This window comes from Dermacentor silvarum, chromosome 11, assembly GCF_013339745.2.
Source record: "Dermacentor silvarum isolate Dsil-2018 chromosome 11, BIME_Dsil_1.4, whole genome shotgun sequence".
NCBI classification, from domain to species: Eukaryota; Metazoa; Arthropoda; class Arachnida; order Ixodida; family Ixodidae; genus Dermacentor; species Dermacentor silvarum.
In genome coordinates, this window is record NC_051164.1 from 94,187,655 (window position 1) to 94,204,593 (window position 16,939).

Below are 16,939 nucleotides of genomic sequence, written 5' to 3' on the forward strand. Positions count from 1 at the left end.
TTGCTTCATTGCGAAACTTCTCTTGTTTTCAGTCTACTATGGCCGCAAGGATGAAATTTTTTCCGCTTTTGCTTCTAATTTTATACTCGACCGCTCTCACATGGTGATTCGAAATATTCGAAAAATATTTTTAAAATTAAAAATCTTTCACTTAAGAATAGTGACCGAATCAAATCGAATAGCGATTTGAACAGAATCGAATAGGGGAACATTCGCTTCGTTATTCGAAAGGTTCGAATATTCGCAGAACCCCGGATCCGTTTACAGTGACCCTTTGAGAGACTCTCGGCATCGTCGAAACGGCAATGTGGTCTCGAACGTACGCTGGTAGTAGAGTTCACACTCCTTGCCGATCTCCGGGACGACAGGCGTGGCTGAGGTAGACTTGGCGGTGAACATATACACGCTCATCGAGACGGAGAGAGCCACTCGGAACTTCAGGTTACCGGTCACCAAGTTCACCAGCCGCTCCTGCGTGCACACGTCGAGGGCTGTAAGCGCAACACGAACCATTCTCACGAAGAGATGAACGTATTCAAAATTGTTCACCCGTCACCACCACCACCGGCCCATTTTATGTCCACCATTCTATGTCTGCAAGTTCCCTAATTTTCATCACACCGCCAAACTTGCGGACAATTTTACGCGGCCTAAAAGGGGAAGCTATGCGGGGCGGAAGAGCGACACTTGTATCAGTGCGCGCAATTAGTTCGTACTATAGCTCGACATCGCTTTGTAGCGCCTTTTTCATCCATGGGGTAGCACCGTCTGCGTCAGGTGTTAGGTCACCTGGGGCTATATCCACTGGCGCTATACCACACGTTTGCTCCGGCTCCGTAGCATCGGCGGCGTAGAATACGTTTCCCCGCCTTCGGCACCCATTCTGTGACCCTAATAGAGCACCGGTCCTTTGTCATATTACAGTGCATGAGCTCACAGCGTTCTATAGCTCACTGTAATCGTCATCATCATCATCAGCAGCCTATATTTATGTCCACTGCAGGACGAAGGCCTCTCACTGCGATCTGCAATTACCCCTGTCTTGCGCTAGCTAATTCCAACTTGCGCCTGCAAATTTCCTAACTTCATCACCCCACCTATAGTTTTCTGCCGTCCTCGACTGCGCTTCCCCTTCTCTTGGTATCCATTCTGTAACTCTAATGGTCCCCCGGTTATCCATCCTACGCATTACATGGCCTGCCCAGCTCCATTTTTTCCCTCTTAATGTCAGCTAGAATATCAGCTATCCCCGTTTGCTCTCTGATTCACACCGCTCTCTTCCCGTCTCTTAACATTAGGCCCAACATTTTTGGTTGCATCGCTCTTTGTGCGGTCCTTAACTTGTTCTCGAGCTTCTTCGTTAACCTCCAAGTTTCTGCCCCATGTGTATAGCGCCGGTAGAATGCAATAATTGTACACTTTTCCTTTCAACGACAGCGATAAGCTCCCAGTCAGGATTTGGCAATGTCTGCCGTATTCACTCCAACACAATTTTATTCTTGTGTAAGTTTTAAAAATTAAATTATGGGGTTTTACGTGCCAAAACCACGATTGATTATGAGGCACGCCGTAGTGGGGGACTCCGGAAATTTGGACCACCTGGGGTTCTTTAACGTGCACCTAAATCTAAGTACACGGGTGTTTTCGCATTTCGCCCCCATCGAAATGCGGCCGCCGTGGCTGGGATTCGACCTCGATAAACGTACTCCTTTACAGACTCTAGAGGCTGACTGGCGATCCTGAATTCTTGTTCCCTTGCCAGGCTATCGGGATCAAATACAGGGACACTATTTTATTCTGGATTGCCGCGTCACCTGGTGGAATTCTGGTAGAACTTGAAAAGTAGTGCACATTCATTCCTCATCGTCAATGACGATTCCGCGGTACGTCTCACACCAGGTATCCCGAAAACCGGTGATAAAAAATTAATAAACATTTGTGTTAGTGCTGCGTATACATTTACCTTTATGTTACACTGCGATATTATAGTTGCTCTTCCCTGGCTTAATTAATACTGAAAATTATGAAGGTCAATGTTCTCGAGGGTGCACACAAGGACAGAGGAGGTTGCAATGTTTCCTCACCATGGTGGGCGGAGATTCGGTTGCCTGAACGGTGCCCTTGTACATGCTTAGCGGCTGGATGGTGCACTTCCTAGCAACGTGGGGCTGCACCATGTGACTCACCAGTATCAGCAGGTCGATGTTGCTGCGCGCACGGCAGGTCACGTGTCCGAGCGTTTATTAATAGGAAGTTTCAACCTTCTCGTCCGAAAACCGCATTAACGTTTAATTGAGACTTGCGTTTAAGAGGGAAATCAAAGTTCTACAAGCCGCACGAAACCTAATATTAAGTTAGGGCATCAAATAATTCCCTTGCGAAGACTTCGGGAAACGGATAAATTAAAAAAAATAATAATAAAGTACAACGCTTACAAAATTCGAAATTCTGCGCCAAAAACAGACATCCCAGTTCTGTACACTGCATCTTTACGAAAAATTTGATATACAAGTTTACGTAAAATTGCTGAGGTATTTACGAGGGTTTTGCAAAAGTCCTACTAGCATCACAGTTGCATATTTCAGAGCAGTGTCTAATACAATAATTTTGTCCGCTTTATAATAGATGCAGTTTACAAAATTGTGATTTTCTCTTTCTTTTTACATATATTGCTGAATTAGTGAGTTGTAAACTTCACGCTGCACAGTTCAGTTTCAGTTCCAACATCAGGATAACGGCTATAAATGCTAAGCACTGTGATAAAGGAATGATTATTGAAATGCTTCGTGTGCATCTTAAAAGAGTTGTGAATGAAAGTGTGCTCCCAGATTTATCATTACGCACCGAGATTCTCTAAGACAAAAAAGTTTCTAGACAAGAGGCGCGTGCATGTTCACCATGTCAACATGTTTATTTTATGTTTCGTAGTATTTGACTACAACAATTTCCCCTGGGACGATTTCTGACGTGTTAGCAGTTCTTTCAAGCACGTTTTCAAGACGTAGATGATATTGATTCCGCACCTCAAGTATTTTTGACTGTTCAGTCGTGAACGTTATATTCATGAATACGACGAAACTAGCAGAAAAATTCAAGATTTGCTATCTGTTCTGCTGCTATACGTCTTTATTTTTTATTTTTTTTATGGATGTGAGATGCAAAAAATCTATTACCTAAATTTTGAACAGAAAAAAGAAATAATTGGCGCCTGAAAGGGGGCAAATCTGAAAATTAGATATACTTAGTATATTAATTAATACTAATTACTTTGTAAATAATAACGCAAAATATATACTGCAAGATTTTTCAGGAGGTTACTAACAACACACAATTAGTTTCGTCCGCACAGAAGGCATCAATTTTTTTATTTACTTCATTTCAGCTAGGATCGTAGTTTCCAAGAAAATTCGATCGTTCAGGTATCATGCAAGTGATGTTTAGTACATGCATTTGTTTAACCGTCATTCTGGCTGCGTACGTTTTTGTGACGTCATTTATTACGCTTCATCTTTCTCAATTTCTCACAATGATCTCGCACATGCGAGATCATTCTGGATTGATGAATTTAATTCAAAGCATTTCGTTGAAAATGATCGATAGGTGACGTCCAGATACGCGCCCCAGTGGTGGCGCCATCTAGATAACCGGTGCGGATCTTCACCGGTTATCTTAGATAACCGTTGCGGCTGAACCGTCATATTTGCAGCTACATAGATGGATAGGTGGACGCTATGAGCGTCCCCTTTCAAACGGGGTGGTGGCTTGCACCACCAAGCTCCTTTTCTTATTTTGCCGAATGTTATACCTACCCTTTTTTTTTTTTTCACAGACAAATTTCCAGTATCAAACTTTCTGAGGCATAATTTTTTGTGCGTTTATGTGCGCCTCCTCTGTAAGGTTGTCACATAGATGGCAGTCCAAGGTGAACTGAATGATGTCCTGAGGAATACTGCAGTCACTGGGCGGTAGGCTGGCCCATGTTAAAACACTCTTCGTTCAGATCTGTGCCGTCGATGTCCGCACGTTCGACGTGTTTCAGTGCACGATCAAGAACTTTACAGAGTCTGAGAAGTGCATCTCTGCCTGGAAGTGGGGTGCAGTGATAAAGGCACCAGTTATATATGGGCGCGTGGCGGCGTCGCCCTATTGATGGCACCCTGGGCGACCGCCCAGGTCACCCGCCCCAAAGGCTGGCCCTGGTTATCCTAAAATGTCTCTCTCCCGATTTAGTTTTCACCTCCTAGGCAATTACTCATAGCCTGTTTCTTTTCCGTTACGCCACAAAGGAGATTGTCTCAGTCTCTTTGACTTTGCGCTTAATGTTTTGTTGCCATGTTGCTTATAAACTATACCGGCCGCATACTTGCTGGTAAACTTTCTTTTCCATTTCCTCCACTGTGAGTCAATATCTTTCCAGAGTATTTGTACCTGTACAAATACTAGAACTCTCTCGCAACCCATTACCTTTCTTTCATATTCCCCAGTCTTTCTTTGACATTAATTTCACTCTGAGCTTTCCTCACTTCAAAACTGCTCCCGCCCATATCATCCTGTATGTACTGCTTCTTTTTACAGCCAAGCTGTATACCTCTCGTTGGTCCAAAAATTTCGTGGCGTAAACACAAAACTCGAGGGTAACAATTGAAGGCAAATGGCATATCTTTCTTTGCAATCAGGCACACAGCGCGCATATATATATATATATATATATATATATATATATATATATATATATATATATATATATATACTTTGTGACGTCGCCGCGCTTTCATATATAATAGGGAGATTCGTCTAGCAACTCATTCAGTTCATAATAAAACTGTCATGGGTAGACCTCGTACATTAAAGACACCGGAAGAACAGGGTGAATACAATGCTCGAACATGTGTGGTGTTTGATACAGCTTCGCTGCACATTCACGTTCGCAAGGCGGTATGGCGGCCATTTTTTCTAGTCTTCCCGTGTGCGCCCAATGCAAGGCGCCCCACTGATATTTGGTTGTCATTGAATACTGATTGTACCTCTGACTTCAAGCAAACAACCGCATTCCCACATGTAGGTCGTGGAACCACTACACTTTTCCACATACCTCGTTACACCTTTCCAGCACATCGTACCTGTATACTGTATCCCCATAGCGCTCTGTGTTTCATTATAGCCACATTTCTCTTCCCCTTTGCTATTATTGTTTATCCTGTGCTTCCATATACCTGCTGCCCTCGTTTATCCATACACTGAGGTATTTGTATCCTTTTACACGAGGTATCTTCTAGCCCTGTATTGACACTGTCTATTCGTAGACATGTACACTCGTGCCAGAGTTCCCTCTAGCGGAATTTTTTCTAGCGAGAAACTTTATGATTATAGTCGGGTACAACATTAGAAGGCAGCGGCATGTGCCCCCTCAAAGGCGGATGCATACTAGCTTCCACCAATGGGCGCGCACTTAAGACTTGCGTCATGAGCCAGACGGCCGGTGTCCCCGCCGACGGAGAACATAGCAGCCCGTGCTTCGAGCCGGGGCGAGTCGCGTCAGCGGGACTATTTCTTTAGTTGCGGAGGAAATCGGCTGCTGCGCTTCGGTCATCTGCGCGGGGCCTCTCCTGTCTTCTTAAGTTGTACCCGACTATAGGCATGGCCTCCGTGATCAAGCAGCGCAACAGCACGCGCCGCCCGGTCTCGGAGGCCACGGGTTAAGACACCCGGTGTACAAACACGGTGCTCGCGTTGACGTCGAGGCCTCACCCGATGCTCTTGATTTCGGACATCGCGGTGGCGTCGTACTGCGAGCTCGTCGTCGCGCCGGAAAGCTTGACGCCCAGGAAGACAGTCTTCAGGATGGTCTTGTTGCCGGCCTGTGCCTTGGTCATCCCGTCGTTGATCTTCTGCATGTCGCCATTTTATTTATTTTAGCACTAACAGAGAAAGACAGTTCACAACAATGATGTCGGAAATGTATTGATGTCGCGCGTCTACACTCAGTGGAGTGCCCACGCGCGCGCGTTGCAACTTTATGCATTATTCTGATAACAGTCGTAGGGACACTCTAGTCGAATTGTTGCCGTCGTCGTTGTCGTCACAGGGAAGTTTCGTATAAAATATGAGTGCGTTGAGATCCTATCCCGCCCCGCACCCTGCGCGCTGCGAGTGAGAGGCACAGCTTGCGAAGATGAGGCGAGAAGGATGGTGGATTGATGCGTGACGTCTTCGCTGGCACTCCATGTTGGAAGTGACGTGGTCAAGCACGAGCTTGGGAGAGGTGGGGGGGGGGGTGCAGGTGAGTGTGCGTTTCCTCCTCTAGCCGAGCCGTGGCTGTGCATGGCTGTCCCCGCTGCTGAGCAAATAGGCGGCCCACGCGCTCTATCTTGGAGGTAATATCTGCGGCGGATGCAAAGATGGGCGAACACTTCATGTACATACACTGCCTTCCCGCGCGGCTAGTGCTAGAAGTCGCGCAATCTCAAGTTTCCGAGACGCTTGTCTCAAGTTACGGATGCGCGCGTTCAAGCGAAAGGCAGCACGAATCGTTCGCGCACCTCTGCCTGCTCTCTTCATCACGCCGGCGTTTTTAAAGCGAGTGTTCGCGGTCATCTAGTGAGATCTGTTCATGTTTATTTGTGCTAGTTAATTAGTAAGCGTATGTTTGCTGCAATTTAAACTGCCGATAAACCTACGAACCTTATTCCGTGTAGCTGTCTAATACTTTCACTATCATTACTTCGCTTTTCGGACGGAACCGCGATTTCTTATTCGCTGTTTTTCCTAATGAAAAAAAAAATTAATAAACCAGTTCCACGCTTGTGAAATCTGATGAAACAGCGGCGCGCTGCAAGCGTGGGTGTATATCGTAGTGGGTACGACGCTCGGCTTTGGACCGTGAGCACCCGGGTTCAAATCCCGCCTCGCTAAGAAAGATTGAATTGTCTCTCTCTTTCTTTCTCTCTCTCTCTCTCTCTGTCTCTCATTTTCTCTTTCTCTCTTCCATAACAAGTTTTGCTGTAATCGTCTGTACAATGAAACCATATGGTTCCCATAAATGCATGTTCTGCAAGCGTGGGTGTATAGCACAGTGGTTATGACGCTCGCCTTCGGACCGTGGGTACCCGGGGATTCGAATCCCGCCTCGCCCAATTCTTTCTCTCTCTGCACCTCCTCTCCTCCTATGCTCTGCTTCCACTCTCTCCCAGATCGGCGATGCTGCGCACAACGAGACCAACCGTGCGAGGCCTTAACAACTCCACTGTAAAAATAATTTGAGTATCTCCAAGCGACGGCAAACAACATTACCTTGGTTCTCTCCAGCTACGTAGCGTTTGCATATTTTTAATGTTAGGCACAAGTTAAGTGAAACACTCTGTATAAAACAGCTCCATGCTTAGGCAAGCAGCGTCATTGCATTGACGCTGAATTTCTTACGTTTTGAAGCTTATAGCAACCGCTGCGCCGTCTGATGGGGCACCGGAGCAGGTTGGCGGGGATCGACGAGTTTTTCTTCTATGCCAGTGTATAGTTTCTCTCCGGGACATTTCAGTGGGTTAGAATTAAGGGAAAAGTCCAATTTACCGAGGTAATATTAACGGCCGGGAGTCGGCTGTGTATTTTGAAACCTTTTGCTTTTGCATAAGCGTTCTTTTTTTTCTTTACCTCGTATAAGTTCTGCACCCCTTTCTATGCTGTATTTTTCTATGCCACGTATCCCATTTCTCGTATAAACTGATATTTGCTTAATGGGTCCCAGCTAGCACATGGCTAGGGATCCAGATAGAGTAACGACAGTTTTGTCTACAGTAAGAACTGTAATAACTAAATATTGCCATCCGTACATTGTATCGATTTTTCGATGGTGACCGTTTTTCACCCGAATTGTCACCATTATCGATTTGTCGTTCACCGTAGGACTCTACTGGTTCCGGACGACGTGAAAGAACACACCAAAGTACTGCAAACTAACACAATCACTCCCAGCATAGACAACCACCTACTCCACCTCTGGGAAGCTAGAAAGGGATTGCTGCGTAGGTGGAAGAAACAAACATAACAAGAAGTTGAAACGCCGAATTGCGTTGCTCACGGAGGAAGCAGAAAAATATGCAGCATCACTGTGTAAGGAACACTGGCTTTCTCTGTGCGACAGCCTGCGCGGCACGCTCAACACATCCAAGACCTGGAGACTCCTTCGGTACCTAATAAATCCCAGTAATTCAAAAACTGAATCCCACCACGATATGGCCAAAGTAATACATCAGTTCCCGGGAAGCATGGAAGATCTCCTGCTGGCTCTCAAGCACAGATATCTGCCGAAACAACCCGCGGAGCTCCCTCCACCGTACTCGGGCCAGCCTAACGCAGAGCTGGACGAGGATATCCAACTATGTGAGGTCACTGCAGCTATACAGAAGCTCCGCAAGCACACGGCCCCGGGAGCAGATCAAATCTCTAACAAGATCCTGGCAAATCTCGACGACCTGCCCTTATTGGAACTCACGCAGCATCTCAACAACATCTGGAGATCCGGCACAATCCCACAAGAATGGAAGACTGCAGAGGTCAGATTCATACAGAAGCCTGGAAAACCCCACAACATCGAAAACTTGCGACCTATTTCCCTTACTTCCTGTGTAGGCAAATTGCTCGAACACATAGTACTGGACAGACTACAAACCTACCTGGAAGAAGAAAACTAACTGCCACACTCGATGGTCGGATTTCGCCCGCATCTGTCGACCCAAGACGTACTGCTGCAAATCAAAGAAGATGCAATGACACCCGCCACACGGAACTCACCCACTGCCATCCTTGCATTAGATCTGAAAGGGGCGTTCGACAATATAAAACACACGGAAATCACTATGGAAATCAGGAAATCAGGAAATCACTATGCACTATAGGTTGCAACGAAGAATATTTTCGACCCCGCATAAAAAACTAACCAAAGGTAATGACCGCATTCTTAGAGCACTGCAAACCAACACCTTCCAAGTTCCCCCACCCATCTAGAAACTACCACTTCACACCCTATATGTCCTCTCCACTTTGCCACTTTTGTGGAGCACAGGGCACCCTCTACCACATGGTAGGGGGCTGTACTGAATCACCGCTTAGAGAATCACCCAATCCATACCACACACTTGAACTTTGGGAGAGTGCGCTAGCCAGCTCCACCCTCGCAAGTCAGCGCCAGCTGGTAGCGAGGGCCGTGGAAGCGGCAAAAGCCTATGGTTTCCTGGAAAGGGGAGACCACCCCGAGGACAACTCTTAAAATCATCTCTTAATAAAGATGTTTATTCTCTCTCTCCGAACACTACTGGTCTACTGTTCGACTGAACACTACTTGTCTACTGGTCTACTGCTTCCGAACATACTTGAATGCTGTCGGGGATTCTGTAGGAAAGGAGGCTCATCTAATCAGATTGCGTGCGCAATTTGATTATGCAACACTTTTTCTTGCATTAAACGCTTGTATTGTCGAACCTTCGGAGTCTTGCATGATCAGGTTGCCACACGCAGTCTGGCTTGACCAGACTCTCGCTTCAGAGTCCGTGACAGCATTAAAATATATTCGAACAACAATATATAGGCGCGTCCAGCACCCAGCGGCAAAGCGATAACAGTGACAATCCGGGTGAAAAGCGGTTACCGTGAGAAAGCCCCCAAAACATTAGTGTACAGTTGCAGCGGAAAAAGATTAGCACAAGTGACCGATCACCCGAGCAGATAAAAGTGCTGAAAGCCACGTTGTTCTTGCCTAGCACACCTAAAAAGAGAGTGCCAGGCACTCCCTCTTTGACACATCAATCATCTGGCACTTTAGACACAGAGAAAGCAAAAAAAAAATTCGAAGAGAGGTCGCTACCATAGCAGTTATATGGCGGCCCAATTGACTGCGGCACAACAAGCGGCTCGACGGAGGATTACCCACTAACTTCCGGTATCGGTTTCCTGGATACCGATATATGAGCGGGCAATTTGAATGCTCGAATGCGTTGCTCACGGCGACGGGCACCCGCACGATATTCCCATGCTTTTATGAATTTGTTAGAGCGTCTATTTTAATATATCGTTCTCAGCTATTGTTGACTGCATGGACCCAAGAACCGATGCCGATACGAAAGCGGCAGATGTTTCTTCCGCACGAGAGACTGAAGGCCACGAGGGATTGAAGTTCGCGGGAGGCTTCACGCTGCCGAAACGCACTGAAGTGCAAATGTCTTGCGGCTGGGCAAGGCTTGGCTTTATGTCGTGCATTAAAAAGCGGCAAAAACGTACAGTCACAACTATTCAACTTATTACATAAGTAAAAGTGTGCAGCCTGGTTATAGGAAGAAAACTTTAAAAGTATAACATTGTGGGCTAGCCTAGCTCTCCGGCATGAACGGAGGATCGGAGCGAGACGCAGCTGGCGTCGGCGGCGCGCATAGTTGGCGTGAGCTGCACACCATCATCGCCCGTCGTCATCAACAACTCTCGCCACCTACCATATCAGCAGCATCACCGCCGCATCCATCCAAGAAATCACCGAAACCTCCACCATTGCCTGCCAACGACTACAAAATCATTGTCAGGATCCGGGGCGGTCTCGACTGCAGCAAAATTCACTCCTGCGTCCTACGCCAGATCATCCTCAAGGCGGCCGGCCTACCAGTCAACGAGCACACTGCTCAAGACCAACTTCGCGTCAACGAAATCAGCAATACTATCCTAGTGAGCACTCCGAATATGGACCGGGCCGACTCCTACAATACCATCCGCACCCTCAACTTCAACGGAACCACCTACGAGGTGGCCACCCACGTAGCTGACCCCTCGGACACCTGTCGCGGCGTCATCCTCCTACCCATCGACTCACCCGAGCAAGCCATCCTCCCCACCCTCATCAGCTACAATCCTGACCTCACAGTAGGATCCGCCAGGCGATTGGGCAACACCGAGTCCATCCTGATTACCTTCCAAGGGAAGCGCGTCCCCTACTACATCAACTACGAGGGTTGTGCCCTCCGCTGTATCCCTTACCGGCAGAAGATCGAGGCTTGCACTCGTTGCCTCAAAGTCGGCCATCGCCAGGACGTGTGCCCGTTCTCCACAGACACACGCTGCCCGAATTGTGGAGCCCTCGACCCCTCCATGGACCACGACTGCAAACCGGTGTGCATCGTCTGTAACGGTGCACACCCTACGGGCTCCCAGCTGTGCAAGCAGCGCTACAAGCCCCAACAGACTCCCTCCAAGGCAAGGAGCCAACAAGCACCCTCATTCCCGGCCATAGATCCTGCCCGCGCCAGGAGCAGCAGCAAGACCCCAGGGCCACACTCTACCTCCCAGGGCGAAGCCTGGCCCGCCCTACCACCACCACCGCCGCCTCCCTCAAAGCAAGCAACACCCCCACCCCAGGTAAGCTGGGCTAGGGTAGCCTCCACCTGCTCCTCGCCATCTCAGCCCTCCAATCTCGAAACATCTCTCCTTCGAGAGAACGCCACTCTCAAGGAGGAGATTCGCCAGCTAAAACTGTCGCTTCAGTCCACCCAGCCACCCTCCCCCTCCCCCTCCCAACCTTATACTCTCCCATCATCGCAACCTCTCACACCATCACTCCCATCACCTACCCCTACGTCCAACGAACCACCCTCTCCTATGGATGTTGCTCCTGAATCTCAGCCACCTACGACACCCTCTCCCGCCAACAAACGCAAAACCCCCCATACGCCGCGCACGGAAGATCGCCTAGACGATACCCTCCTTGGGTTTAACGATAGAATAACCACTCTTGAATCCAAAGCCCACCAACTACAACAAGACTTCATGGCCTTCCAACAAAGCTGCACCGCGCAATTTGTCACCCTTAATGACAAACGCGACCGCTTTCTTGAGTCCGTTATGGCACAACTAGCCACTCTCACCCAAGCCATCACTCCACCCCCAACCAACTCCCCACCCGCACTCCCGAGTGATGGCGAGTAGTCCTGCCCGCTCCGAACTCGTAGTCTGGCAATGGAACTGCAGAGGGTTTGGCCGTAAGAAAGCCAGCTTTCAGCAGTACATTGCCAGCTGCAACAATCCGCCTGCCGTCATCGCCTTACAGGAAACCCATGGAACCGTGCAATTCCCTAGTTACAATATCAGGCAAGCAAAATGCAACACCAAACCTAATACAGCCGTACTCATACTTAAACATCTGACCGCCACCCACTCTAAATTCGAAGACATTGACATATAGCACGACTTTATCGAAATTCTTCCTCGCAAAATTCGCACTCCGGCGTTATACATTTTGAACGTTTACAGTCGCCCTAAAGACAAACATCACAAATTCGACCAACTATTCGCTCATGCCCTCTCCGCTGCCGGTAAACACCCCCTTCTAATTCTAGGAGACTTTAATGCCCCTAACCAATTATGGGGTCATTCCAGCAGTACACCCAAGGGCAGAGCCCTCTGGGCACACATACAAAATCACCGCCTTACACTCCATAACGACACTGACATACCCACACGACTTGGTAACAGCGTTTCCAGGGATACTTCCCCCGACCTAACACTCACACACAGAATCCAGCACGCCAACTGGACTAACTTACAAATCAACCTCGGCAGCGATCATTACATCATCCAAACAACCTTACTGTTCCGCCACAAAGTCCTCGCACCAAAGCCCCTCAATCTCACTAAATTGGGCCAGTTCCGCGATGCAAGGCAAATGTCCGCCCCTGCCGACATTGCCGACATCACGGAATGGGTCCAACAACTCCACGCCGATACACAGGCACACACCACAACCCTCCCTCTTGACACACCGCTCCCCACAGTCGATGCCAGGCTCCTACACATGTGGGAAGCCAAGGCATCTCTCCTGAAACGCTGGAAAAAGCGCCGCCACAATCGAAGGTTGAGACTTAGAATTGCTCAGCTCGATCTCCAAATTCAAACATATGCCACCCAGCTGACTAACCAACAGTGGGGCCAAATATGCGATAGCAGGCACAGTCAGCTTGGTAGTAAGCGGACGTGGCAACTATTACGACACCTCATAGATCCCACCACCTCACGCACACAACACAACCATCATATAAGCAAACTCTTACACGCTCACAAAGACAACTTAAAGGGACTCTTTGCTGAGCTTCGAGAAAAACACCTTCCCCCCGCACGTCGTTTCTCCATTCCCCACTACATCGGCATACCTAATCCGGACCTTGCTACACCGATCACAGAAGCCGAGGTGCGCCACGCGTTGGCTAACCTCCGCACGACCTCCGCTCCTGGCTCCGACCAGATAAATAACAAAATTCTCCGAAACCTGGACGATAATTCTGTCAAGGCACTCACAACACACTTCAACCACTGCTTCGACACTGGCACCCTTCCATCCTCGTGGAAGGATGCCAAAGTCATCTTTATTCCCAAACCCCACAAACCCGTAAACACGTCAAACCTCAGACCAATCTCACTCACCTCATGCATTGGCAAAACTTTCGAACACATTATCCTCAACCGCCTCAATAAATATATTGAGGACAACCTCTTTCCACCAGAGATGGTGGGATTCCGCCGCTCCCTGTCGTGCCAGGACGTTATGCTTCGCTTGAAGCACGACATCTTGACACCCAACCCTACTCACGACACACAAGCAATTCTGGGTCTTGACCTTCATGGCGCTTTTAATAATGTGGATCATTGCGTCATACTTCGGGAGCTAAACCTTCTTGGGGTAGGCGAAAGGATCCACAATTACATTGCCGCATTCCTCTCCAACCGCACCGCGACAATATTTATTGGCGCGGAGCAATCCCCTACCTATCACCTTGGGAGCTTTGGCACACCCCAGGGGTCCGTGCTATCTCCCCTGCTCTTCAATTTCGCCATGCTCCACCTTGCACGCTCCCTTAAGACCATCCCAGGGCTGAACTGCTCCCTATACGCGGACGACATCACCCTCTGGGTCACAGGTGGCTCAGACGGTGAGATTCAAGACGTACTGCAGGCCGCCGCCGATAAGGTGGAGGCCATAGCGGGACGCATGGGTCTCGTCTGTTCCCCCGAGAAATCTGAAATCCTTCTCCTTCCTGCCCACACCGGCAACCGTAGACACACTCCCGACATCCACATCCTCCTCGGCAACAAACCTTTCCCCAGGGTAGACAAGCTCAGGGTTCTCGGTCTGCATATTCAGAGCAATCGACACAACACGCACACCCTCCAGACACTCCAATCCACCGTCGACAACACTCTCAGACTGCTCGGCCGCGTGTCCAACCGACACGGCGGTCTGCGGGAAAATGATCTTCTCCGACTAATACACGCCTTTGTCATCACAAAGGTAACTTACACACTCCCATACTTACACCTTCTCAGAAAGGAGACTGACAAGGTCAACACCCTCCTTCGCAAAATCTATAAATTCGCCCTAGGCCTCCCACTACGCACGTCCACAGAACGGCTCATGCAGACCGGTACCTTCAACACACTCAACGAGCTCGTCGAAGCCCATCTCACCTCCCAACAAACCCGCCTTTCCAAATCGAAAACCGGACGACACATTCTCAACTCCTTAGGCATTTCTCCACCATCTCTCACTCACCCCAAACACACCATTCCACACCACATACACGCGAATTTACACATTCCACCACTCCGTAAAAACATGCACCCTATACATCACATCCCACGCAGGAGGCAAAGGGCCAAGGCCCTACACAGAAAATTCTCCAATTCAACCGACGTGCTCTATGTCGACGCCGCCGAATATAGCACTGGCTCCAAATATGCCCTCTCAGTAATAAATTCGCACGGCCAGTTAGCTACGGCCGCCTCTGTCTATGCTTCTTCTCCGGAGGAGGCGGAGGAGGCGGCCATAGCCCTGGCTTTCACTATTCCAAATTCCTCCGTCATTGTCAGCGACTCAAAAACAGCCATCAGCAATTTCGGAGCGGGCAGGGTGTCACGGCAAGCCCTTTCCCTAACCCTCTCTCGCCCTCCCACACAAGACGTAGGCCTGATTTGGACCCCAGCACACGCGGGTCTCGCCGGCAACGAGGTGGCTCACGCCAGCGCCCGAGGATTAACGGACCGGGCGCGGGCATTAGGTGAGTCGCAAATCGTTGCTTTCGAGAGGCCGTTTTCCGCGCGAGATCGCCTTCTCACATTCCACGGCATCTGTGCTCATTATACACTCGATCGTCTGACATTTCCTCCCTTGGCACGTAATTCTCCACGTAAACGCGAGATCCTCTGGCGGCAGCTACAGACTCGCACCTTTCCCTCCCCTCACTTTCTACACGTCACTCACCCTTCTCTCTACCCTTCCCCGGCCTGCCGCTTCTGCTCAGCGGCCAAGGCCAATCTCGTCCACATAATGTGGGGATGCCCTCAACACTCATTACCCTTAATAATTTAATTACTAGTGAGGAGCAGTGGGGGGCTGCCTTGCGCAGCTCCAGGCCCGACGTTCAGGAGGCCATCCTGGGGTGGGCTGAGAGGGTAGCGGAGGACTACTTCGAGTAGACCCCTTCCCCCCTCTACCCCGCTGCCCCTTTCCTTGTAAAAAGGATAAATAAAGTTGTTACTACTACTACTATAACATTGTGTGTCAACTTAATTTTCAACAATTTTTTTTACCACTCGCGCCAGCTAGCCGCTTTCACGTGATCATGACGCACTTCCTTGGGCCAGATTAGCCTGAAGGTCCTCTCTTTAATTTTTTTTCTTCTTCTCTATGCTTTACATACCGATGTGCACGGGAACAAGATAGCCGCGTACCGCAATTTCCCTGCTCCCGTCATCGGTCACTTGTGCTAAACTTTTTTTTTTTTTTTTCGCTGCAGCCGTACGCACGATAAGATGATGACGGTGAACTGGCGGGTCGGGTACCTCACCTTCATGATGCTCTTCAACTGGATCAAGTAAGAGTCCGAAGAGACGTCGCCTCTCTGGTAGCTGGCCAAGCCGGCGGTCAGGATACCGTAGTTCTTGTACAGGTTCGTGAAGTCGACCTTCACCAGCCATATGTCCAAGTCGAGGAGAGAGTCTGCCGCGAAGCTGATGCCGTAGTGCTGCAGCTTGAGCGAAGAGTTGGTGGTCTCGGGGTAACCCCGGTAGTCCAGGTCGTCTCTGTATTTCTTGGCCATCTGAAGGAGGAAGGGGGCCATCAGGAAGATGAAAAATCGTCGTAACAAAATGATTACCTCGTTGAAATATTTCCTTATTTTAACCATTCTGTACCATTTTTCCACGAGTTACTTCTCCTGCCTCAAATTTTGAAGTTGAAGGTGAAAAAAACTTTGTTTAATGAGTTCGAGATTTGTGAGAGCCCCCCGTGCCGGCTCGGTGGCCGTGTTGTTGCGCTACTGACCCGCTTTAGAGATATTAATTCCCGAACTTTGCGAAGAAATGCATTGGCGTTCCGGTTAGTTTCTTAACAAAACGTCGCTTTATGCATTGAAGCACAAAATTAAGTGGAACGCCAATGCATTTCTCCTGCAAAGTTGGGGAATTAATATACCGAAACTGGTGTGATCCCGAGAATTCGTTCCAAGTGGATCCGCCTTGCGAACTCCACGGCTACAATTTGTAGATTACAATATGGGCCATCAGGCAATTAGTTAAAAACTCAATTAGTGAAGTTTTATTAATTTGTCGATTATGCATTGCATTTTTTTTGCGCAAGTAATGTCCGCCGCTTCGAGTAGACCGGCTCATTAACTACAATTGGGCTATCTGCCACAGGTAACCTTAAATAGATTTTGAAAGTGTTCGCTGAAACACCTTGTATATATATATATTCGAAGCTCTTCGCTATGCGGCGTCCCTTTTAATCCACTGTGCAATGGATGTTAAAAGCCGTAATTTGTGGTGCGTAGCCTTGGTAGCTATGGCAACCCAGAGGAAAAGGAGGAGACAACACCCGAACCGATTTGAATGAACTTTGTAGATAGAATGTCAGAGA

At 48.7% G+C, this 16,939-nt stretch overlaps 2 protein-coding genes across 2 annotated transcripts in view; one reads left to right on the forward strand and one right to left on the reverse strand.

The window, feature by feature from the left end:
* The window catches only part of LOC119433311 (alpha-crystallin B chain-like), a 407,637-nt gene that overhangs the window by 354,134 nt on the left and 36,564 nt on the right, over window positions 1-16,939 (forward strand).
* The window catches only part of LOC125941338 (uncharacterized), a 34,732-nt gene that overhangs the window by 3,916 nt on the left and 13,877 nt on the right, over window positions 1-16,939 (reverse strand). Inside the window, exons 6-9 of the mRNA XM_049658377.1 lie at window positions 15,870-16,121; window positions 5,749-5,888; window positions 2,085-2,208; window positions 324-471 (exon numbers count right to left, since the gene is read on the reverse strand). Of these exons, the coding sequence (XP_049514334.1) occupies window positions 324-471; window positions 2,085-2,208; window positions 5,749-5,888; window positions 15,870-16,121 (664 nt within the window). The remainder of the gene's footprint in view (window positions 1-323; window positions 472-2,084; window positions 2,209-5,748; window positions 5,889-15,869; window positions 16,122-16,939) is intronic.